This window comes from Xiphophorus maculatus, chromosome 18 (genome assembly GCF_002775205.1).
Source record: "Xiphophorus maculatus strain JP 163 A chromosome 18, X_maculatus-5.0-male, whole genome shotgun sequence".
Lineage (NCBI taxonomy): Eukaryota > Metazoa > Chordata > Actinopteri > Cyprinodontiformes > Poeciliidae > Xiphophorus > Xiphophorus maculatus.
This window is the reverse complement of record NC_036460.1, coordinates 13,473,802-13,497,918: the sequence shown is the minus strand read 5'-3', so window position 1 is coordinate 13,497,918 and position 24,117 is coordinate 13,473,802. Positions and strand designations below refer to the sequence as shown.

Here is a 24,117-nt window from a genome sequence, read left to right as displayed (position 1 = left end):
GCAAAGCTCGTGACGTTATACGCGCTCTCAGCCAATCATCTAGAGACATTGAAAGTTCGCGTCATGTGTTGCATTCACAAAACCTCGGATATGAACATTTCAACTCAGTGCATACCGTTTTAATGTTCGACTTTAATTTCTAAAGATGTAAACTTAGTCAATTAAGGTGGTAAATCCCAAAATACATTATTATTATTGTATATTATCAGTATAATAGTAGTACTAGTAGTAGTAGTAGTAGTAGAAGTAGTAAAGTTGGATATCAAACGACTTAAGTAAGCGACAAACGGGCGAAACTAGCAGCTGGTAAAGCCGAAGCTTTTATTTAAAGAAAAGTGGGGAAAAGAAGGCTTTGAAATCCTAGAAAATAAGTTGTTTGTATAGTAGTGTCACCTTTACTAGCAAACAAAATCTCTTAATTTAAAATATTTTATAGATGACGTAACAGTCACGCTGGAAGAATCTTGTTCAAGTAACGGGGAAACTTTTACATTTTAAGGTGGAAATCCAATAATCGAAATCGGAATCCGATTTCCTTTTTACCATTAAATGCAGCAATGCAGCAATTATTACTGAATGATAATTCAGTAATAATTATCATTAAGCTGGATAAAATGTTACATACATACAATGTTACAAATGTTACTATAACTTGCACTCTACTACTATTAATTGTGGATAAAAATCAAAAACAAAGTTCAAGGTGAAATGAATGAAGGCTAAAATATAACTGAATATGTTTTATTGATTTATTTACAAAAGGTTGTGAAAACAGATAAATACATATGTACTTAGAATAGGGTTTAATGTTTTACAAATACACAAACAAACAATCTCATTCAAACTCATGCTCAAAATAATACACTTATTATGTACAGTGTGTAATATAGACCATCAGCCAGACACATTCACCAGAACCACCACATTCAGAGGAAAGAAGGACAGAATTCAGAGGGCTGAGCTGGGCCTGGGTGTGATGGAAAATATAAAAGTGATTCATCTGTGACAAATAAAGGCTTAAAACAATTACAGGCAAAAACACTGGATCATTTGGAATGCAATAAATATAACTGACTTAATTTCAAAAAACCGTAACTTCTTTGACATCAAGAAAACTTTACTTTCATAATGCAACACAAGGATGAGATTACACTTTGAACATCTGTAATCCCCTCTTCATTCATCTTTTAAAGCGCTCCCACATTATACAGGCTCCAGGTCAGAACACAAGGTGTAAACATTACATGTTGAGCGGATTTTTAGATTTTTTTTTCATCAGAATTAATGGAAAAAAGTGTGACTTTATATTCCAAATTTCTCAGAATCCTTCGGATAAGCCAAACGCCTCATGCCTCCGCTGTGTCTGCGACATGCTCTGTGTCCTCCTTAGTGTCCGAACACTCAGACGGGATGAAGCAACCTGAGTCTCTGGGACAATCGCTGTCTTCCTCCTGCTGGCCGTGGGAAGATCTGTGCTCCTCTGCATTGCTCGTATCATCACCTGCAGCCGCAAAGAAAAACAAATTTAATTAAAAAAAAAAAATGTGTTGAGAGATAAGGGCTTCTGCGTACATAGAAGAAGATAACATCTGTGGCAAGTCAATGGAAACTAATCGTTAATCTCTAATATATCTTTTGATTTCTGCTACAGGAAAACGTTACTTCATGAGTAAAAATTGCCTGCAAGTGCAGTGGTAGCTTTTTTTGATAGGCAAACGAATGCATCAGATCACCGTCTCCTTTCTTTTTTCCCCCTCTACAAGCAGGGACCATTCCTCAGTTCTGTGGTTTGTCAGAAGCTCCTAATCCCCCTGACCACAGCACTAACCTAATGGAGCGCAGCTTGATTAAATTAGTGCCGTCTCAGCCACGTCAACAGGCTCGGCAGGGCCACTGCTGCAGCAGCTGCCATCTGTTGGGGCTCACGCTATCACCCAAACAAATAAACAACAATCAGTGGCTTCTCAATCACATTTTCTCTGAGTTGCCGGATGCAGCACAACCCCCACTAGTGGATGTCACAGTTCTCTGAAGCACAAGCGAGTGCAAGTTTTGTTTTCATTCAGAGCTACGTCACAACCAGCCCTCCTGGTTAGAGATGTCAGATTACAAGAATGTCTTCTGTCCTGGCGAGCAATTTCTATTTGACTGACAGGAAATCACTGGTGAGCCGTAAGTGCATAGTGACACGCAGGCAGAGGCAATGGTTTCAGCTACAGGTTAAAACAAAACAAACTATTGTTTCAGTTCTTATCCTGAAACAGTTTCTAAGGTAATGAGAAAGTCTCTGCAATGGCTAAAATAGATCAACCTAGTGCTGATTCTGTTCTGTAACTTGGTTTGTTTTCTTAAGATTGGGTCATATTGAGAGGATGATTGCTCAGGATGCTGCTGACCTTCTACATAGCGGAAGTCGGCGGCAGCGAGCAGCTTCCGCCTGTGCTCGGGGTCCTTGACGTTCAGCTCTATCAGGTGTTTCTCCTGTAGGTGCAGCAGGTCTTCCACTGTCTGGTAGCCATTCAGCAACAGGGCAGAGGCGTATTCCTGAAGCAAAACAATTCATTAGAGGGATTTTTAAAGCGAGGTTAAGTTATAAGTTGCTTTCATCTCACAGCAGACAATAACTCTCTTTGCATTTTTAGTGTAAATCCAGAAGGCTCAAGGTAATGGCTAGTTCGAGAGGGTTAAACTAACCTGGACTTCTAATATAAGGATCTCTAATCTCAAAAACCTCTCAACTCTACATGCGATCACTGTTTTATAAAGCTTTAAACCTTCATCATGTTTGAAATGGATAATTATTGACAGAGACTTTAAAGAGAAGTCTACAGATTTATACTGTAGACCTCTCTACAGTACAGAATAACAGAAACTGCTAGCAATTAGGCAGCTAGCATTGACCAAAAGCAGACGTATGCTGTCTAAAATCAACTATAATCACAAAAATTCCCCCCTTATTTTATGGACCTTTCATCACAGTTAGTTGTTATTCAGACAGGAAATGAAGGATGCAGACGTGGCAACACCAATGATCTCACTGTTAAACACATTCTGAGAATGGAACATGAAAAGTATTTCTGATCTCTAAAGAAAGTAGGTCAAAGTAAAGATAACTAAAATACATTTCTCTTAAAACACCATATATTTATTTATTGTTTTGCTGTAAATACTGATTGTCTTGAAATGTTTTGCATGCTCTGTTCTCAGTACGTGGAAAGTGACTGTGTGATTTTTTGCTGTCTAGAAATCCTTTTCAAGTTCATTTCTCAAAAATGAACTTTTCACATAGGAATGTGTTTCACATAGGAAGATCATTGGTGTTTTTCTGATTCCACCCATTATAAATGTGTCTTTGGTCTCAAGCAGGGGTCTGCAACTTCATTCCTCAAGTGCCACTGTCCCACAACTTCTGTATTCATCTCTTTTTCAACACACCTGAACCAAATGGCCGAGTTACCTCTTTGGGATATCAGAAAGTTCAGGAGTGTTGGAGCATGGATGCATCCAAAAGTTCCCAAACAGTGGCACTCGAAGATTTGAGTTGTAGACCCCTCATCTAAAGGTTCCTAAAGTAGCAGGACAATATTCAGCATTCATTGTTCTAAGATAGAATTAGTCTGCTTTGATCTTAGTGAAAAATAGCTAAAGCTAGATAACAGCTAGGTTGTTTTATTCCTGACATTTAATCAGACATCTGTAAATGCCTGTAGACTCTGTAAATAACTGCCCGGTGTTAACATGACAGAGGCATAAAGGTTCATAAAATAGTGTATAGTAATGATGTTCTAAGGACTGGAGTTGTTTTACTATAGTGTAAGTCTGTTTTGATCTCAGCCTCTCTCAGAGTTAATGTAAGATTCAATCTCAGGGTCAAAGAAATCTGGAATTATATTTAATGAAGAGGCCAACAAAATTTTACTGCAGGATATTAAATGATATTGAAAGTTACTAAGCAGGAATTGCGAGATCCAGTTTTGAATCTGACTGACCACTGAAAAGTTCTCGTTGAAATTTCTAACTTGACAAAACTGCTTTAATTTTTCCTGGATCCTGTCCTCACCTCCAGGTTCAGCCGCTCCAGTAACTCCAGCAGCGTTTTAGGTCTTGGCCTCTTGCACAGCTTCTGCTCTCTGATCTTTGGACTTTCCTCCTCTTCTTTCTCCTTCTCCTCTGCCAAGACATCCACGTAGATAAACTTAAAGTTGCCAACTTTGTTGTTGAGCATGCCAGTCCAGATGCCCATCGGAGGCTTCCTGATGATGTGGATGATGTCGCCAACCTATAAAATCCAATTAAAGGTTGAAAAGTTATTTTTTGTCCAAGTCTCCATTACTAGTAGGACAGGTTGCTGGAAGTTACCTTCAGTTTCAGTGAGTCTGTGTCGTAAGGACTGGGAACGAAATCGGTGTGGACCCGAGCCCGGCCGCAGAACTGACCCTGGTAGGAGCCGTCCTCCTCCAGCTTCAGGCTGTCTCTCTGACTGGAACCGTTGGACTCGCTGGTGACGCCACCTGAACCGGTAAACAAATCATAAATACACAGCTTTGGCTCTTACACTTCACTGTGCATGGATCGGATGTAAACACTCACTGGAGGAGCTCTGGCCGCTGTAAAGACTCTCCAAGGAGTTGCTCGTCTTTGCAGAGCTTTTCTCAACCGCTGGGCTGCTCTCCGTCTCTGCTTCTGGGTCTTTGTCTGTGTCATCCCCCTGGATCACATACAAAGGCAAAAAAAATTAGAATAATAATCAACAAGGACATGAGAGTAAGCTAAAATATACAGTGTTAGGTAAAGATGGAAATACTAAACTTTCAAGGTTTTGCATCTCTGAATCTGTATGACAGCAAAGTATGAAACTGCAGGAAGATGGTTTTTTTTATTATTCTTTACAGGTCAAAGTATAAAGCAGAATTGTATTGTCGCTCAGGCCAGCGTCATGTGTGAGGATGTGGGTTTGTGTTAGATGAATGTGATAAAGGAAGAGCTCAGGGCTGCAGTAAATGCTGTGACAGGTACAAAGGGGGTTTTTGGTTATCTGTGTCAGCTCAACTGATAGTCATGCAAAGTCAAGAGATTTATCCCGGTTAGTGAAGAAAGCATCTTAAAAATGACTCACTGTTTCCTCTGAAAGAGACTTGGCGTGCTTTTTGCCCATCTTTCTCCTCATGGTCAGCGAGATCTCTTTCATCTTTTTGCTGAGTCCTGCTGATCTGCCGGGATCTGGACTGTCGCACTCTTCTCTGAGCTGAAGAGATTAATGGTGGACAGAAAGGTGGAATTAAGTAAACCACTTGTTTTTCTGCTCCATAAATTGACATTAAAATGCATATTTTTTTCAGTTAAAATCCAATTTCAATGCACATTTTCAAAGTTGTGCAAATATGAGCACTCAAGCGTATCCACAAGACAAAGGTTTTGGAACATGGAATTGATTTTTGTTACAATACATGAATGCACAAAAAATAAACTTGTCCACCAACCATAGTTGTCCCATTTTCCTCTATTTTGGCATGTGATGAGTGATGTCTGAGTCCCTCAAACCTGCCGAAGCTTGTGGAACGCTAAAAGAGACAACAACAAAAAACAACGTCCTCTTACTTTACTTGAACAGTTTGTGGGTAAATTTCCCGTCACTCTCTGCTAACAAAAGACTGAGGAATCTGGGTTATTTTATGGCAAAGACACAAAAGCATCAATTCTTTTGCAAAAATACATGAGTAAACATATCAACCTTTCACCCTTTTTTCATCATTTTCATTTATCTACACGTTTCCATGAAGCAGCACTGGCAGATTTAAATGACATTACTATATCCACACAGAACTGGACGTGAACTCACAGCTTGCTTTTCTCTGGCACTCCCAATTTTTCATAAAACTAAAAGTCATCATAATCTCTCCCAAACCTAACCCCCCACACCCTCACACACACATCATCCCCTGTGCAGAGCACCAAAAATAATTATATAAATGATTAATCCTTTGGAAATCCTGGTTAAATATGAGCTCTGTGCTCCTAGACAGCCGTAGGGGAGATTGAGTTAATGTAGCAGAAACTGCTTAGATTTGTGAGGCTCTCTGCCAGCGATTACATGAACAAAAAATTTGTTTTTACTGTCATTTTTAATTCCAGTGTTTGAATAAATCTCTTATTTTTTGCATATTTTAAACTAGAAAACAGGGGCAATTTCATGTAAGTTTGATTCATTAGGACAAGAATAACATGATGCAAAGTTAATTTAAAGGATTAAATTGTCCCACCAGCATTAGTTATGTATAGTTTGTTAACCTACCTTTGGTTTGTTGCTCCTTGTTTTGTCTGACACATTAGACGCTGCTCTTTGTAACATTTTCAGCTATGTGAATTTTCTTGCTGTTTTGGCCAGTTGCTGCTCTTTTCTTGCCTGTACCTCACTGATCTGACAGTGATGTGTTAACTAACGCTCAGGCTGACTGTCTGATGAGCTGACTGGGCCACTTCCTCACAAAACACAGGATGTGAGGCAATTGACTGTTTCTTGCTGCAGTATTGCTTTCAAAGGGAAAAACACAAATGCTTAAGTGTGCATTTTGTGGCCTTGAAGAAAAAAAAAAACCCACTTTCAGCCACTTCCAGGAACAGCTCAGTTTAGGGTTTCTAATTGCAGTGTTTGTTTTTTTTTTTTTGATATTATCTCAGGCAACTTAATGAGAATGAGCTTGCGTCACATCAGCTACCAGTGTTGTGTTGCTGTGGTTAATCCACAGAGTTGGGCCAGTAATTTCACTAAGTAAAAGTCAGTCACGTAACCACTGTTGGTCGTGTTGTGGTATAATGCGATTATTCCCTCACTGCCAATGAATCCCAACCAGTCTCATTTCAGCAAAGAAAGAAATAACAATACAACAGAAAATGTGCAAAAATTATTTTTCTTCCTAAAGAATTTTCTTCCTTTTTTAAAACCACAATGGGGAAGTGGGTGATGGTAAATGATGCTGGAGTAATAAGTCATTTCTTAACGTGGGGTGAGAAATTTAGAGGAAGCGCTTAGGTATGACACAGAAACAGCTCAAAGTGGCAACTTTGCTGTGTCGAAACACTTTCCGGTTTCTCTGGGCTACTAATTTTAAAGCAAGCTGCATATCCTACCTTGAAAAAAGATTACACGTACAATCCTGATATTAGTTGTTTGGTTCAAAATAATAACATAACCAGCCTGAAGGCCTTCCTGGGGATCATGATCACTCCAATGCCATCATCTGGGGATTTATGCCACAGCTGGTTTCATTTGGTCACTTGCACAAAAGAATTCAACAGACAAAACCGCTGCCTAATCCAGCTGCAATTCAATCAAACATGAACTCCTGGCTATTCAGATTAAGGTTTCTAATCTATGACTTCCCAGACTCCTGGCTCTGTGGTGAGACAGTTGTTCATCTTAGTTCAAAAAGGAAAACTTTTGTTTTGGAAACGACAGTATCATATTGTATTTTACTTACTTTTTAGTTAGGTGCTCCCACACCTTTCTGCAATCCAAACATGTTTCCAGATCTTTACTACACACAAGTAAAAGTATAATATTTCTCCATGAATTCATTGTTACAGTAGTAACAATGATGTAAATATGGAAGCTCAGAAATCTTTTTGACTTTTCTCACATTTGAAAAGATTTTAAGCCCGAACCAAAACTGTGACTTCATCAGACATTAAAATTTAGTGAGATACTTTTTTCGTCCACATGTTTTGTGTTCCAGACAGTCAGAAGTGATAGAATGAACAGCTTGTAATCATGTACAATATTCTGGGGGTTTTTCTTCACCTTAAACCTGAAACATTTTTTAACAGATTTTTATTAAATCACTTGATCATTTTCAAATTCTGACAAGAAAGACCTGCCAAAACATTACATCTGAAAGAGCATCTGAGCAAAGCCATTTTTTCTGCCACATCCCAATAAGAATGTAAGCCATTACAAAAATAGATTTTTAGTTTTAACCTTTAAGCCTAATGTTGTCTTAGCTCCATCTGTTACTAAGAACCAGGGTCCCTACTGCTCCATAGGCAGCTCTAAATCTCTATGTAAGACCATTTTTTCATCTTTGATTGTTTCTCCCTCAGTATGTTAAGCTTTGACTACTGCTCTGTGTGACACATGCTGAATCCTGCACGTGCTCTCTGACCAGCAGCAAGGGTTATGCTCTGAGAAATGCCAACTGTTCACCAGGGCAATGCCCCCTGGCTCTGTCTAGACTATTGTAAGGTATTAGCAGCAAGTAATCACTATACAATAGAAAAATCCACAGTTAATGCTCGATTCAAAATGGATTAATTTCCTATATGGTAACATCAAGTGAATACACTGAACTCTAATAGTATTCAATAAATCTTTTCACATTTTGTGATATTTCAGTCTCAAAATTTGATGTATTCCATTGGGACTTTATGAGATGAAGACAACGTAGCACATAGTTTTGAAGGAAAATGAAAGACAGTTTAAAGCACAGGTCTCTAACTCCAGTCCTCAAGGGTCGCTGTCCTGCAGTTTTTAGATGTGTCACAGGTACAAAACACTGGAATGAAATGGCTTAATTACCTCCTCCTTGTGTAGATCAATTCTCCCAGCCTTGCTAATGAAATAATTATTCTATTCAGGTGTGGTGCAGCAGAGGCACATCTAAAAGTTGCAGGACGCTGGCCCTTGAGGACTGGACTTTGACACCCCTGGTCTAAAGTGTTTTGAACAGCTTGTCAACTCCCGTGTTCTACAGCATTATGCTGCTACCACCGTGTTTCATTGTTGGGATATTCAGATGTGCAGTGTTTGGTGTCAGTACACACTTTGTTTTGTATGTTGGCCAAAAAAAGCTAAATATTAGCTTAACCTGACCAAAAGAAATGCTCCCAATTTTTTTATTTGTCCCCTTTGTGGTTTGTAAAAAAAAAAAAAACTGCAAAGAGGAAGTCTTATGGTTTTCTTTCGAGTATTTCATCCCTATTGTCTCCCACTTTAGCTGTGGATCTTTGCACTCCTGTTATTCAATGAGAACACCCATCTGTTCATTTGTGCCAAACTTCTCATTTTTTGATGAAATTACAATATTGTTTAATGACCTAACTCTGCGTAAACAACTTTATTCCTGACCTTTCTGCTGTGTTCCTTGGTCTTTATGATTAAGTTTATTTCATGTTCTCCAACAAACCTTGACAGATGGACTGACATGAAAATACACAGAGCAGCTCTCTAGTTACTAATTATTTGAATTGTGAAGGTGACCATTGCTTTGGACTTTACCTGGGAGTTTCAGTGGACAGGGACCAAAATACAGAAGGATGCAACATCTTCTAGTTTTGCATCATTTTCCTTCCCCATCACAATTATTTACTACTTTGTTTTGTCTATTCCCAATAACACACACTGATCTTTTTCTCATCTAAAGAAATATCAAACTTAAAGTTGTTTGCATGATTTCAAGATGCTGTAGTTTTCCTGATTTTTTTTCTTACTTATGTGTGGAAAATCCTCTGCTCTACAGCACATCACACATTACTATTATCATGTGTTTGACTGGTCCTAGCTATTCTGATGGAAACAACTCCAAACCCCCAATGGGTGGTAGCAGATACCTCATCTGGTCAGTACTGGATTATGTTAAGGCAGAGAGCAGAGGAAGAGCTGTATAGTCTGCGCAGAAACTGTGGCAAACCATTATATGTGACTACGTCCTTCTGCCTGTTTGCATATTTTGGTCAATATTTAACGGACCTTTTTTATTGTATTTTGTTTGAAGCTTAATGAAGAATATAATCCACTGCTTACATTTGGCTCTGACAGATCCACCTCCGTGACAGACCGTGGCACCTTTGGTTGAAGCTGACAGCTCCGTTTTAGGCTTCCATTCTGGTCCATCACTGATTGTTGCTTCCCATCCCATTCCTTTCCATGCAGGGCGGCAAATTCATGGGGGAGCATGCGGTACTCCGTGAGGGGCCGGCAGCAGGTGTGCTCTATGGTCCCCCAGGCAGGGCTGCTGTCCCCTGGGTTGCTCCAGCGCTGGTGGTGGGTGGGTGTCGCTCCTCCAGGTAGGCTGACCATGTCCACACAGCGCCCCGGGTTTGAGCTGTCCGGGGTGGGGAGGGTGGAGGATTTGCCCAGGTACAACCTCCTATCCGGTCTAGATGTGTATGGCACATCCAAATACTGTGGTTCCAAGGGTGGGTTCATTGTTTTTGGTGGGGAACTCACTGGAAGAGAAGGAGGAAAGCCAAAGAAAAACCCAAGAACATTTGTGAAAAAAAAACAAGTATCATGAAGAACGAGGTGCACCACAAACATGTCAGCAGAAAGTTAAGGAGAAGTTTATCACAGGGTTCGGTTATAAATACCCCAGCCTTTTTTTTTAACATTCAGTCCATCATCTGAATCTGGCAGATCTGCAAAACTACCAAAAACTACATGGCCATTTACATGAGGAGACAAGGCATCCAAGAAGAGCATTAATCATAGAAGGTGTTAAAAGATCTTAGTGTAACTCTGAAGGAGATGCAGAGAGCAAAAGCTCAAGTTCATGATTTTATCCAAGCCACAAGTATCAGTTGTGCACTGCAGAAGTTTTGCCTTAAAGTAAAACTGTCAAGAGGAAACTCATTGTTTAATCAAAGGCATAAGAAGTCCCACTCATAGTTTGCCAAAGTGTTTAATTGAACAAAGCAAACGAGTGACAGAATGTGTCCTGTCAGGTGACACCTCAAGTGTGGCACGACTACATAACCATATCCCAAAAGTGAAACGTGATAATGGCAGCATCATGGTGTGGAATGCTTTTCTTTAGCAGGGATGGGGAAGCTGAGCAAAGGAAAATGGATGGAGCTAAATATAGAACAACAGTGCAAGAAAGGTCTTTCCTCCATGACAACAACCCTGAACATACTGCCAGAGCTACAAAAGATTGGTATCGATGAAAGCACTATTTTATGTAACACTTAGATGATTGAGAAACTCTAAGCTTGAGTTGCTTTCCAAAGAAGACTGAACATAAGGTTTTGTCCCTAAATTAGTAGTTCTGGTAGAGGCATACGCAAAATACTTGCAGCCATAATTGCAGCACGGGGTGTCTGAAAAAAAAAGTACACCACAGTTTTCTGAGATTTAAAAAAGAAGGCATGTCTGTTGTGCCACTATTTAGTGTTGGTCTATTCCAATATAGAAAAGTTAAATGGGAATGAAAATTGTGATAACATACTCTGTATCAGAAAAGCAAGTCTAAAGGCGTCTGGAAATGGGTTAGAGGGGAGACTCAGATGGCTTCATATCCTCAAGCAACATCAAAAAGAGAAAAAGAGGAAATGTGGCAATGGTCAGTTGGATGAGTCAGTTTTTGCTGTGCTTTTGTTGGATGACTCCTTCTTCACTGAAAATGTGGTAACATGTTAAAAGCTATGAACTCAAGTGACCCTGTTTGCATGCACATGTTCTTGTGTCTCAAATTTTAGCAAATAAGCTGAGTCATACAGGAATTTAGCACAATTCAGTCTATGGAGTACACAAAGAGAGAAAATCCTTTAGTAAGTATTTTTTCTATGTTGTCTCACCTCTGTTGTTGTGACTTTTCTTGGACACATCTTTCCCACTCCTTCCTCCTGGTTTCTTTCCGTTCTTTTGGTTCTTTTTGGCAGCAGATTTGGGTTCTGTTATCACTCCGTTGCTATGAACACTCTGAAATGGCAGAACAATCAAAATCGACTCCCATTACCTTAAAATATCCCACCTTGTCTTTTTGTTCTTGAGGCTGTGTTTGTGCTCTCTTACTTTCTGTAAACAGCAAATTCTAAGTCACTCTTAGTGTGTTGTTACATAAACAGTAGCATCGGAGCGCTCTCAGTGCAGCCAGGCAGCCTCTTAGTGACGCACTGAAAACAGAATCTGATCCAGCCCTGGCAGGATCTGCTTTGTTTGCCCCTATGATGGGCATTAATCGACTGGCCACTGTCTGACCTGGTATGAGGTCTTTAAACCTTCACCATGCCCACACACATCACTATAATGAGTCCAAGTCATTACAGTGAGAACAGTATTTCCATTAGTACTATCTGTGCTGCATTAAAACCTGGTCAGCCGCAGAAAACTGACTCACAAACAGATGGAAGTCCCTGTTTATGGAAATTGAACTGGTTTTTGGTTTCCCATTCAATTCCAGCAGCAGAAGCAACACGTCACACAGCAGGCTGACGCGGGGTCAGTAAAGCTCTGTGATTAATTACTGTCATATCAGCATCAACAGCCCTTTCTCTGCTCACCTGATTTGTTTGTTGTTTTTCTTTTTTCTTTGTGCCGTTACGATGTCCTCCCTTTCCTCCCTTTTTGTCTGTTCGGTGCTTAGGCTTTCTCATCTCTAAAGAAACAAAACGTTTTGAGTTCACTTCATGAGGTGGAAAGATGTAAACAAAGCAAAAAAAAAGTTTCTAAGACTTCAGAAAGACACACAATCACTGGAATTCAACTGTAATGCCAGTTCTGTGTCAGTAGGTGGTGAAAATATCAGCATTAACAGAATACAAGTTGAAAAAAGAACTGGAGCCTTGGCCACCTTTTGGATTTGGGAAGCACGTAACACTCAGGTTGGGATCTAGTTCCAAGATGGAAAACCAGTAGGATTAGCTGAATGTTGTGTTGCTAACAATTTGCTAACTATTTTTCAGGAAAGACACTGAAAATTATTAAATCTGACGAATCAGGGTATTACATATCAAGAAACCACAGACTCAAGTTTTGGTGCATTACAAAAAAACCTAATGTGTTGTGTGTCTGTTTAGCATCTTTCTAAGTAATTTGCTAAACATAAACAAACAGGAAATATAACAGTAAATGTTTATTATAATTTGCTACAAATATTAAGATAGAATTAATAGAAATTGTTTGGTTTTTTTCATGATGTTTGAAAGCCAACATCTAGCTCTCAGTCCAGATGAATGCTGAGATGCACCTTGGATGAGCTTAACCTACATTTTATTTTTACCTTCGTTGTGATTGTTGGTGATGTGGATTAAATCTTCTCGGCTCCTGGCGCACTGCCACGCTGCATTACAGCCGGGGTTATCTGTGGCAGGCAGAGGCAAAGGCCAGGGATTTGATGTGAAAAGTGAGGCTGCGTCAGCCTGACTCAACTACAACTGGTTACAACTCGGCATGTACGGTTTCAGCTTGGATAAGAGACACTAATGTGTTAAAGCCCGTCACACTTTTCCACAAAGATAAAGATAGGTTAGAAGCCTTAAAACAAAAAAAAAAATTTCCAATAAAATAATCTCAATTGATTTTTTAAATTGAATCGTAATTTGATTACAATCATTTAGTCTGCAAAGAAATCTCAGACAAGAAATAATTGGGTTTTAATAAATCCCCAGTGTGGCTCTGATTGGTAACCCTGCTATCAATACTTTGCATGTCCTCTAATACTGATATGACAGTACTTAGTCTTCTCCTATCACATTTCTTTAATCCGAAGCCCATAGAGCCTTACATTAATAATCTCTTGAGAGATTTTGGTCCTCTTTTATGCTCTATTCTTTTCAGCTCACATCACAGCTTTTTCGTAGGATTTAGGTCTGGAGACTGAAATGGTCATCCAGTCGTAGCCTATTTTTAGCTTTCTGTCCTAGAGTTTTAAAAAGCTCAGGATGATCTGAACTCTAACAAGGATCCTGTGGAAGACAAAGAGGCCCACAGAAACACAGATCCACTGCCATATTTAACAGTGGACATAAAGCGCTTCTTATATTCATACTTTCTTTCACACCAGACACTGCAAGGTATTTGTTTTCAAAAGTTACATCTTGGTCTCATCTGATCAAATTACACACTTCCAGTGGCATTTAGCAAATTTGACACCTTTACCTTATAAAATTGTTTTCTTTCTGGCAAGCTTTTCAAACAACCGATTAGCATGTACGCAACATCTAATAGTTTGATAGTGTTTCATAGACTCTGAAGAAAGCTCTCTCTGCTGCCGTTGTTACTCCGACAGCAGATATGAGCAGGGGTTTGAGTAGTAGTGCTATTTTTGGCCATCATTTTTTAAAAAGGTTTCTGGAACTAATAGTAGTTATTTCCAGTGTTCTGACAGGAAATGGGCGTGGGGGCGTGGGGGAAGCATGCAGAAAAAGTTTTAAAAATCTAATAATAACAATAATATCAGTCTATGGATGGAATATTTCACCTTTGCCTGACAGTCACATCTGCCTCGCTCTTCCTACGCTAGGACTAGGACTGTGGGAGGGTTAACATACGCTGTTTCGTACTTGCATGGTATGTTCTCTTATCTTTCCCAACTTAAAAAGTAACTAAGCAACATAGGCCTTTGTGTCACGTTATGTTTATACCGCAGTAAAATAGGAAGCAGTAGATTACAAATTAAAGCTCCCTAGATAATCTGATCAAGATAAAGCACCAACGTTTAATTGAAATGGGTTTCTTGCCAGCCCTCAAGTTGTTCAACAATTCATTAAGCAGTACTCACCCAGTGTTTCATTGTCTGACAGGGACTTTGATATGTGTGTTCTGAAAGGAAAGGACAGAATATTATGCACGTCAACTCAGAGGATTTTTGTAATATTTTTACATTACATTGCTCACCCATGTAAATACAAAAACAATGAGCTTAAAATGTCGTCAGAGAATGTTCGTGTTGTTTCAGATGTGGAACTGAATATGCTTTCAGAGAGACAGCACTATGAGAACAGAGTAAACCAGAGCCAAAGAAGTAAAGGTAATGTGGCAACCAGGACCTTGAATCCGCTTAGTTCAACTGGCCCAAAGCCCCATAATCTACCTCCTGCTGGCAAGACAATCTGCAGGACCTTTCTTCTAAAAAAAAAAAAAAAAGGCAAAAGCTTCCTGTGAAGCTGAATAGAAAAATATTAAGCTTCCAACTGTGCCATCAATCCCTCATGTTAAAGTGGGACTATGCTTCAAATGGAGAGAATGAAGTGATGGAGAGGAGGAGCCCTGCTGAGGATCTGATCTGTTTTTGCTACACGGAGGATTTACAGAATTAAGTTCTCAGTGAAAATAAACAGGGAGCATCTCAAGCCTTATTATTTCTTAATGAGAAGGCCCTTTCACTTGCAGGGAGGGCCTTTTTGGACTGACTGACATGTGCATTCAAAAAGACTAGTGAAGTATAATTGATGTCCTTGCAGGATTGCATAATTTTTAATCCAATTACATTCCCTGTGTATCTTGGAATGATACAAATATTCCAAATTAAATTCAAGATATTAAAAAAGCATGTAGCATGCTTATTTTGATCAGCTTACCTGCTATTCCTTTTATTGGAGTTGGCCCTGTGTGTCTGCTGCATATCCTGAACGAAAAAGAAACGCTTCAGTGTTTAAAAGTTACTTTTCAACAAAAGATTTTGTGAAATTTGTACTGATATTTTGTCAATGAATTACTCCCCATACAGTCTGTAAGGATCAGTTCATGGACATGATGAATGCTTGACTTCAAGCTCAATTTATATATTAAAAAGGGTCTGACCTCTGTAGCAGCTGTCAGGATATGTTAGTCATTTCATAATCAGCTTTATTTCGTCGAAACATCCTGGGACTTTACAAAGGCCAGTAATTCACGGATTTAACTGCAACCCTGACTAACTGCGTCCACCAGTCCTGTTGCAGACACGTTTGAGGCCTCAATGAAAAGTTCCCCCTCTCACCATGGATATAGACCTTCCAGAGCCTCTCCACTTTGTGTTGTCATCCAGCAGCACTGCTGGACTGCAGGAGCGGCTGCAGGAGCGGCTGGATGAGCGGCTGGGGATGGGCGGGGCCGGGCCGTCGGTGGAGCTCTGCACCGCCTCGTACAGGCTGTCCATAGACCCCTCCTGGTGACAGGTGGACATACAAAAGAAGGAAGCGTTCATTTTTACAAACATAGTTTCTAGACTGTGGAATCTGATACATTTCTGGTTTTACTTTTTAAAAGCTTGTAATGGATGACTTGAAAATCAAATCAAATCACATTTTATTGTCCCCGAAGGACTCAAGAGCTGAAACGAGAACTGCCCTGGCAGTACTACACACAATCCAACATACACCAGTAAATCTACAATGTTGTTAACCCCTCATCCACATTGGAATAAAACTCACCCGGATGACAGCTCCAAGTCATTGCATCACCACCAACTTATTTTTTCCATTTCATCCCAGCCTCCTTCTATTCAAGGAAACTCCTTTGGATTCATGTATTGAACCTTTAGCACTTTTTTTCTGGTTCTTACGTATTTGGACAATCTATGTTGAGAAATGCTCATAAAAATCTCAGGTATGATTTGTTGTAATTGAAAACTTTTATAAATGTTTTCATTGAATGAAGTTTCTTGTGTAAGCTAGTAGTCGACTTCTTTGAAAGACAAGAGATAATGATCTCTAGTCCAAACAAAATAATTATCTGACTGATTGAAAATATTTGAATTCAAAACTATATCTTTTTTTGTTATTGGAGCAGATCATAGAAACTCATCAGTAGCCAAAGTGGTGACAAAGTGACCCCGAGACAGGAACAAAACATCTGATGGCAGACAGTTCTTTTTTATGCCTCAGGAAGTTGAGCATAGAATGAACAAAAGTGCAAACGTACGAAACAGTCTGAAACCTTGATGACAGGTTTGGTTTGACAGTGGAGCGTCATTCAAAACATGCATGGCTCCTCTGCTGAAAGCACCAAACTACTTACCTCTATGCTATCCTCCTTAACTAAAACTGTCAGTGTGACAGTGATTATTTAGTTGTTATGATTACCTTTCTATTGTTAATCGAATGGGAGTATCAATCAGTCAATGCTGTATTTACCTTCTGAAATATGACTGAATAAAATTATTTTCTGCCGTTTCAGTAGGTGAGTTGAAATACAGAAAAAAAAAAGAAGCCTGTTTTAGTAGTGGGCGAGTTTTATTTTTAGGTCTGCATTTGAGTCCTGTGTGGCTCTGACTGTCCTCTGTGACAATTTCATTGCCAAAAAGTAAGTTTATCATCATCAGAGTAAACATCAAAAAACTTGTGATTTAATTCTAAGTCCTTTATGTTCATCAAAACCATGTAGATAAGGCTTCGGGGATCCAATGGTGATTTTTTTATGCCTTTGATGGCAGATTACAAACTCTAAAAACTAAAATTGACTACACACATACACCCACAGCAGTTCTAAATTTCAATAATCCATAAGGTTAGAACATGACACACAAAACGACTGGAAGAACGTGAGGAGAGTGGTGCGGACAGCAGAGAGGATCATCGGGGCCCCCCTTCCCTCCATTCAGGACATTTCATCCCAGCGCTGCGTGTCCCGAGGCCGAAACATCGTCAGTGACCCCTCAAACCCCCACCATGGACTGTTCTCCCTGCTGCCCTCTGGAAAGAGGTTCCGCAGCATCCGGTGCAGGTCCACCAGGTTCCGAAACAGCTTTTTCCCACTTGCCATCAGACTGCTGAACTCTTAACTGGACTGCACTTAAAATCTGGTCTCCACTTTATACCTTGCACATGTACAGAGCTAAGTAACTTCCTTTTTACTGTCAGTCCTGCACTTTATATTTTATATTTATATTTATATTCATATTTTATACTGTATTTTATTTTTATTCTGGAGTAACCTCACAACATTGAAAGCTCAAAACATTGTCCTGAGCCGTATGCAACGAAATTTCGTTCTGTATACACCCTGTGCATGCCAAATGACAATAAAGTCAGTCTAAGTCTAAATCTAAGTCTAAGTCTAAAATCTGCATTTCAAATCCATGCATTAAAATAGTAGCCCTGAGAATTTGATGCATATGAAATGGACTCAAAGCAATTTTTAAACATCCGCTTATCAATAATACATGCAGGGAAGGATTGACTTTCCTTCAAGCAGATTTCAGATGGATTATAATTTGCTGGCCATGTTTGGATTTTTTCTAGGAACAAATATCTAATGCTGTTGTTCAGCTGGTCCTGTCTGCACAGTGATTTTGTATTAGTCGCCTAGAAACATTGACTGTTTTCTTTACATTTTTTTTGTTTTTTTTCTGTGTCCTAAACTTTGTTTCGGTTTCCCTTTTACATGCATTACACTTTAGTGACAAAAAGAAGTCAGTGCAAGTGTTTCATCAGTTGGACAACCGCTGAGATCATATGATGGATGTGCTTTAACTAGAGAAACATTTCTTTATGTTTTCTCCTTTAAGAGCCACACATAAAGACCTCACCTGGATACCCAAACACAGGGTTGTGTGTTCGTGCAGACATGTAATATTTCATTAGTAAAGAACAATGAAGACACCTGCTGGGAGTAAGCCAAAGGAAACAAATGAGCTTAAAGTGGTATTTAAAACATCTCAAACAGCCAAGCCTAGGACTTAGCAGAAAGAGAAACTGACTTTTGTATTTACTGCAGCTTGGTAATGCAGTGTATTTACTGCATTAATTACACATTGCCCCTTCATAAAGTTTAACAGAGGAGTTTGGTTTACAGAAGCTCATGTTCTTTAAGTCCAATCTCCCAGCTGCAGCATAACTTTTTCACATGACACGTCTCTGAGCAGAATATACACACAGGAAGTAAAAAGAGAGACTTACCAGTGAAAAACAGAAAAGGTTCATATTGGCTGTAACGTGTCCTGTGCGCTTCAGGGAGTCAAATGGAGCAGAAACAGCCTGCTGACAGACAGCCAGAGGCTGAGAGACACAACAGCTCAGAGTGAGCACAGCCCGGGTCGCCTGCTGTCTTCACAGATTAATACCATGGAGAAATCCCTGCTCTAATCCAATAGATGGACCACCAGTACTCTATCAGCTACGGCAGAAGACACTCATGACAACAAGCCCCCCCACCCCTTGCTACTGCTGGGGCAACAGATTAGGGCTTTGTTTTGAATCTTTTACCATTCATTCACCTTTTTACATCTGGTTATATTATAGAAAACAGAGGCAGCCATTTTCTACTTATATCCATAATTTATTTTGCTGTTTACCACTGCTACAGGATGTACAGTTATTAAATTAATCACTCAAAGATTGATTCATGCTTTCTAATAAATAAAACTGGAACTATTTTTTAAACTTGAATCGAAAATAAAACCACTCACTGTGCAAAAAATAGTCTCGCTTAGAAAATACGTGCAGTATTTTCTAAGCGATGTTCTGATAAGTCCAGCCTTCTGCACATTTGCATTTGGAAAATGCTTTCAAATTGAGCAGGATTAATTTTAATTTTACATTTTTGCTAACTAGAAGTTTTAAAATCAAAATCAAAATAAGTAGAACTGCAATGATCAATAAGTTAAATGTTATTTTAGCAGCAACACAAAAAATGTTCAATGCTGCTTTACACTTTTTAATACAGTTATGTAAAAGCTGTGAATCTGTGATATGCTTACTTTAGGTTTTCATACTATGACAATCCTGGTCTGACACAGGGGTCTAAATATATGACAGTAACAATTGACTTTGTCACTAAAACTGGGTCCAACATGACTTTGGGCTTTGAACATGATTGTAAAATAGAAGAATAAAATAAAAAAATATATATATTCAATAATAATCAACAGAGATTTCACACCATTTACAGTACAACTGCTCCATATTGTCAGAACATTTGTGGACTTTCTTTTGATCTCACAGCCTTTTAAAAACTTTTCCTCATTTCTGTGAGTTATTCTTATTGGGTTTTAGTGTGTGTATTTTAAGAGTGACCAAGCTCTTATGAGTCCATAATGTGGGCCGCTACTGTTATTATTTTACTCCAAGAAGTAAACATCTGTGGGACGACTTGGAAAGAGTTGATAAGGATTTGATCTCCAAATTCCTCTCCAGTGGAAAAAGACCTGTTGACAACACAGGTGGGTTGGTACTACTAAACTCAAGATATAAATGACTCCCTCTTGAATTTAAATCCTGGAAACCTCCTGTGGCTACGGTGTATTAGGACTGAAGAAATACTACAGATCAGAAAACAAATACAGCAAAACAAAGACAAAATGTATATTTGGTTTGGATTCCAGTACTTAGGATTTCAACACGACAAATGGAGAGTCGCTTCATAGAGTAATCTAAAAAAATTAATACACCCTCCAGGCTGGAAGGTTCATCAAACAAATGAGTGAAATGTTCAATCACTGTATTTAGCCTGGATTATTAGAAGGCTATTACATAAATAGTGTTACACAATCAAGGCTCTTACCTGCAGATTAAATGACCAAATAATTTTAACTCCAAAATCCCTCTCAGAGAGCTCACCGCACTCTGAGAGAGACATATGACCACATTTAATAACTTTGGTTCACCAGACAAAACCAATATATGCTCACATTTGTTCCACTTAAAGGACATTTGAATGTTAAGGCTTTTACAGATCTTAAAAAAAACAAAACGTAATGGGGACTATGAACACAATTTTGGAATTGTAAGTTTTTACCTTTTACCTGCCTGACAATGATGTACTTTTATTTGCCCTGAACATGAACAGAATCATTATGTTTACATTTATTAGTTATAGCTGTCAGATGAAAAGATTGTCAAAGAAGCATGAAAGAAAAATGTGTACAATGAAAAAAATGCACTTGAGTTCCCAAGTAAATATACCTGTATGTCCAGTCAGACCAGCAGGTAGAATAAGAAAATACGTGGACTAATAATGTAAGCATGCACTTGGAGGGAAACCATTCATCTTTGGCAGCCATACGTTTCTCTTTTTATCATGTGTGACAATCTTAAAAAAGAACACAGACACCCTGAGCTACAGAGCACATTTGTTTGCACCTTCTCAGCCTCAGCTCTTTCCTGTGTGGGCAGCATGTGGGTAATACATTTTCCCCGACTTTAACTTGCGGCTCAGTGTAGCTACTGACTTCCTCAGAAAACATAATAATTCCCTTACACAATGGAAAGTAGTGCTGAAGTTTGAATTAAAGCTCACACTGTGTTTGTTTTGTCAAACTGAGATGGTGATGGCTTCCAGTCATTGGATCTGCTTTTCTGTTTCAGGAGAAGGTTACAGTATGAGTTCTTTGCTTGGCATCATATGCATTATATAGGTTCTACTCTTAATCCATCACCTCTGGAGAAAACATCTGGAGAGATTAATAAGCATGACCTAGATTTTCACAAAGATATGGCACACTATCATACAACTTGAGCCTCTTTAATTTAGTTTAGTTTCTGTATTCATCTTCCTAAGTGTTTGGCATCTACATCTTAATATTCCTGGATATGCATATACAGTAGAGGTGGTTAACTTTAAGAGAAAGAGCTTGCAGGATCACTTCAGGATCACAATTCACTAGTTGAAATGTCACTTAGAGTATATGCAAAGACATTCAGTTTGCTGAGTGAAACTCTGCTTTGCAGTTTTGATTTACAGGAAGCAGAGCTGTACAGAACAGGGTGTGAAAACACCTTGAACACAAAGAACAATGTGGGAATGCTGCCAGGCAAGAGCTTACCAGTGCTGGTTGATGATTTCTGGGAAGCTTTGTCTCCATTGAGTAAAGCTTAAAGTGAAATGAAAGATTTAATGACTCGTAAGGGGGAATGACACCATAAATACATGAGCAGAGCTATTCATTTAACTATGGCAAACAATGCCTCTAAGAGTCATAAGCTTCTCAGTGTACCTTTACCTTTTTCTATGATGAAAAGAGCAAATGTGATGGTTTTCAAGTTTGAATTTACTTCAGATTAGAGACAGACTGTGACCCATATAGCTCCAGCCCGTCCCAGTGAACTGCTAAGTGACATCATGACAGGATTAAGAGAGAGTGAGTGACTGGCTAGTCTGCCTTTTCACGCTTGCTGTTGCTCAGTTTACTCAGTTTTCTGGGGAAAATGAATGAGGCTGAAAATCTTTTGGTCAACATTTATGTATTTTTATTTAAAAGCAGAAACAAGGACTGAAAATAAATCACAGAAGATTCTGATATGTAAAATCATCTCGTAAGGCGGTAGAATTTATATGATTTCCTTCATCATTGGGCTTTGTAGTAACAGGGGAGTAAAAGCAGACAGAAGCTTCAGCTCTAGCACAGGTCCTCTTGGCAGCAGACTGTGAAGAAGTCCTCAGCACAGAAATTCTCACAGCTTCGAGTCAGTGTGTCGCCTGTGAACAAAACCTCCAGTCAATAAAACTTCTCTGCCTTGTTGCTGCTTTTCTTGCATAAGGCTGTCGCTTGTCTCTTGTGTGTCAAACTGAATTTGAGCAGAACAAGTTCTACCTACCCTTTTTGTAGGTTTTGCAGTACTGGTTGGCACTTTGGCACACTGTCTCCGTCTTGCAGACAGTGTCATTCTCATCCTGGCAGGTGAAGCATTTCAGTGTGAGCACTAGAAAAGAAGGGATCGAATTCAAAACCAAGACAAAAGCAGATTTTTTTTGTGTGTGTGAAACATTGATTAATGAGTCACACATTAAATAAAAACACAAACTTCCTGTAAGGATTTAATCTAAGCAACATTTCAATTTGATTTCATGTCAAAATACTGTATTGAAAGTAGGAGAAGTAGCCTTTGATTACCTTGTGTGCTGCACAGCAGCAGAAGAGCCATGGAGAGCAGCAGGACCTTCATGTTGTCGGATGCTATGTGGAAAAACGTCCTGCTGCAGGACTTTTATACTGCCAGACTACCTCATACCAAGCCTCTTTTGAGGAATGCACTTCCTTGTAATATTCCAGTAAATGATCTCCTTTCTTTCAACACCTGTAGGTGGATTAAACTGTATTTAACCCTTTCCTGCTGGAAATCGCTGATGAACAGATTAACTGTTCATTTCTATGATAATCTATGATATTATCTCCAATCTATCACACTCAGATTGTGTATGGAATTGGATAAAAGCTGAATTCCAGCAAAATAGTTGGTATTTTTAATTTTTTAAACTTTGGGTGTAAGTCATACAACTCTGAGTGACTCAACAAGAAAATTTTCCAGATTTTACATTCTCTGCTTCTTGACTGTTGCTTTTTCATAAAGCTTTCAATCTATAAATGCCTGATGTATTGCTGCGAGATTTGCACAAAACTGACTGTCTTGTCACAAAGTGGCCAGGTTAGGAACTCTGTGAAGTTCTGCACAGAGAACTTGAACTTTGAATAACAGCATATGAACATGGTGAACCTTTCAATATTGCCTGTCTGACTTAATTAAAAACGTGAATAGATCAGGCAGGATTTCTCTGTATTCTGATGTGGGAGTGAGATGTAAATACTTTCATTTCTATTGCTGGGACTGATGATGAGTCATATTTAAAACGCAGAGTGGCTGCTCGTCCTGTTTGTTTTAGCTAGGCCATATGTTTTTGTCATTCCTTCTCTGTGATCAACAGTTTTGCCTTTTTATTTCACGTGAACACTGAGCTCTTAGCTGTCTGAGGTCAGCTTGTTGAACAAGAAACTCTAGGTTAATAGAGGAGGCTTTTAAGGTTCCTTGTCACAATTCAGAATGTATAGTTCTGGAAAGACATGTTCTTTTTTTAAAATCAATGTATATTTACATATAAAATTGACAGTTTGACTAGGTTAGAGTATCCGAATTCATGTTCGAGCCCCAGATAAGATGACTCTCTAACAGTGGTGTGGAAAACAATTCGCCCTGTAATTGTTTTTCATGTTACTTGCACCTTGGTGTTTCAGAACATCAAATCAATTTGAATATTAGTCAAAAACAACAAAAGTAAACACAAAATGCAGTTGGTGTTTATTATTAAGGGATAAGAAAATCCAAACATACATGGCCCTGTGCTTTCAAGATGGAATCTTGACTATGGACAGCAGAGTTGTGCACTCTAAAAGCATCTTTTCATTGTCTGCATGCAGTCACAGACAGAGGTTGTACAATAGAGCGAAATCACTGGACAGCTGGTGTGCTGGGATAAAAGTAAAGATTTTTTTTTTGGCACTTTTCAATCACATAATGCAGTGTGCTTTTGAGAGGAAGGATGGATAACATAAACCAAACCCACTGGTCAGATGGTGGGCTCTGGTAAAATCTGGTTTGGGAGGGTGTATGTACTGTAACACATCATTCTGTATCTCTAACAGATACAAAAACACTAATTAAAATATGGGTGCAATTTCTTTTTTATGTTTGTTGCTTGAAAAACAAGATGGC

At 39.0% G+C, this 24,117-nt stretch overlaps 1 protein-coding gene across 1 annotated transcript; it reads right to left on the bottom strand.

Moving 5' to 3' along the window:
* Window positions 1–765: 765 nt before the first annotated feature.
* LOC102236798 lies at window positions 766–18,630 on the bottom strand. Its single transcript, XM_023350789.1, has 15 exons — window positions 18,592–18,630; window positions 15,693–15,860; window positions 15,292–15,338; window positions 14,493–14,533; window positions 12,993–13,073; window positions 12,274–12,368; window positions 11,569–11,692; window positions 9,797–10,221; window positions 5,481–5,561; window positions 5,117–5,245; window positions 4,591–4,708; window positions 4,360–4,511; window positions 4,061–4,279; window positions 2,397–2,544; window positions 766–1,501 (listed from the first exon to the last, which is right to left on the bottom strand). The coding sequence occupies exons 1-15, from the start codon at window positions 18,613–18,615 to the stop codon at window positions 1,347–1,349; spliced, it is 2,007 nt and encodes a 668-aa protein (XP_023206557.1). The 5' UTR covers window positions 18,616–18,630; the 3' UTR covers window positions 766–1,346.
* Window positions 18,631–24,117: the final 5,487 nt, after the last annotated feature.

Excerpts from the sequence above, each read along its gene's own strand:
- LOC102236798 (XM_023350789.1), bottom strand. The coding sequence starts at position 18,615 with ATGAACCTTTTCTGTTTTTCACTG. Across the intron at positions 10,222-11,568 it reads GAAAAGTCACAACAACAGAG|TGAGTTCCCCACCAAAAACA; the intron begins GTGAGACAACAT and ends CTTCTCTTCCAG. Across the intron at positions 1,502-2,396 it reads CGACTTCCGCTATGTAGAAG|GTGATGATACGAGCAATGCA; the intron begins GTCAGCAGCATC and ends TTGCGGCTGCAG.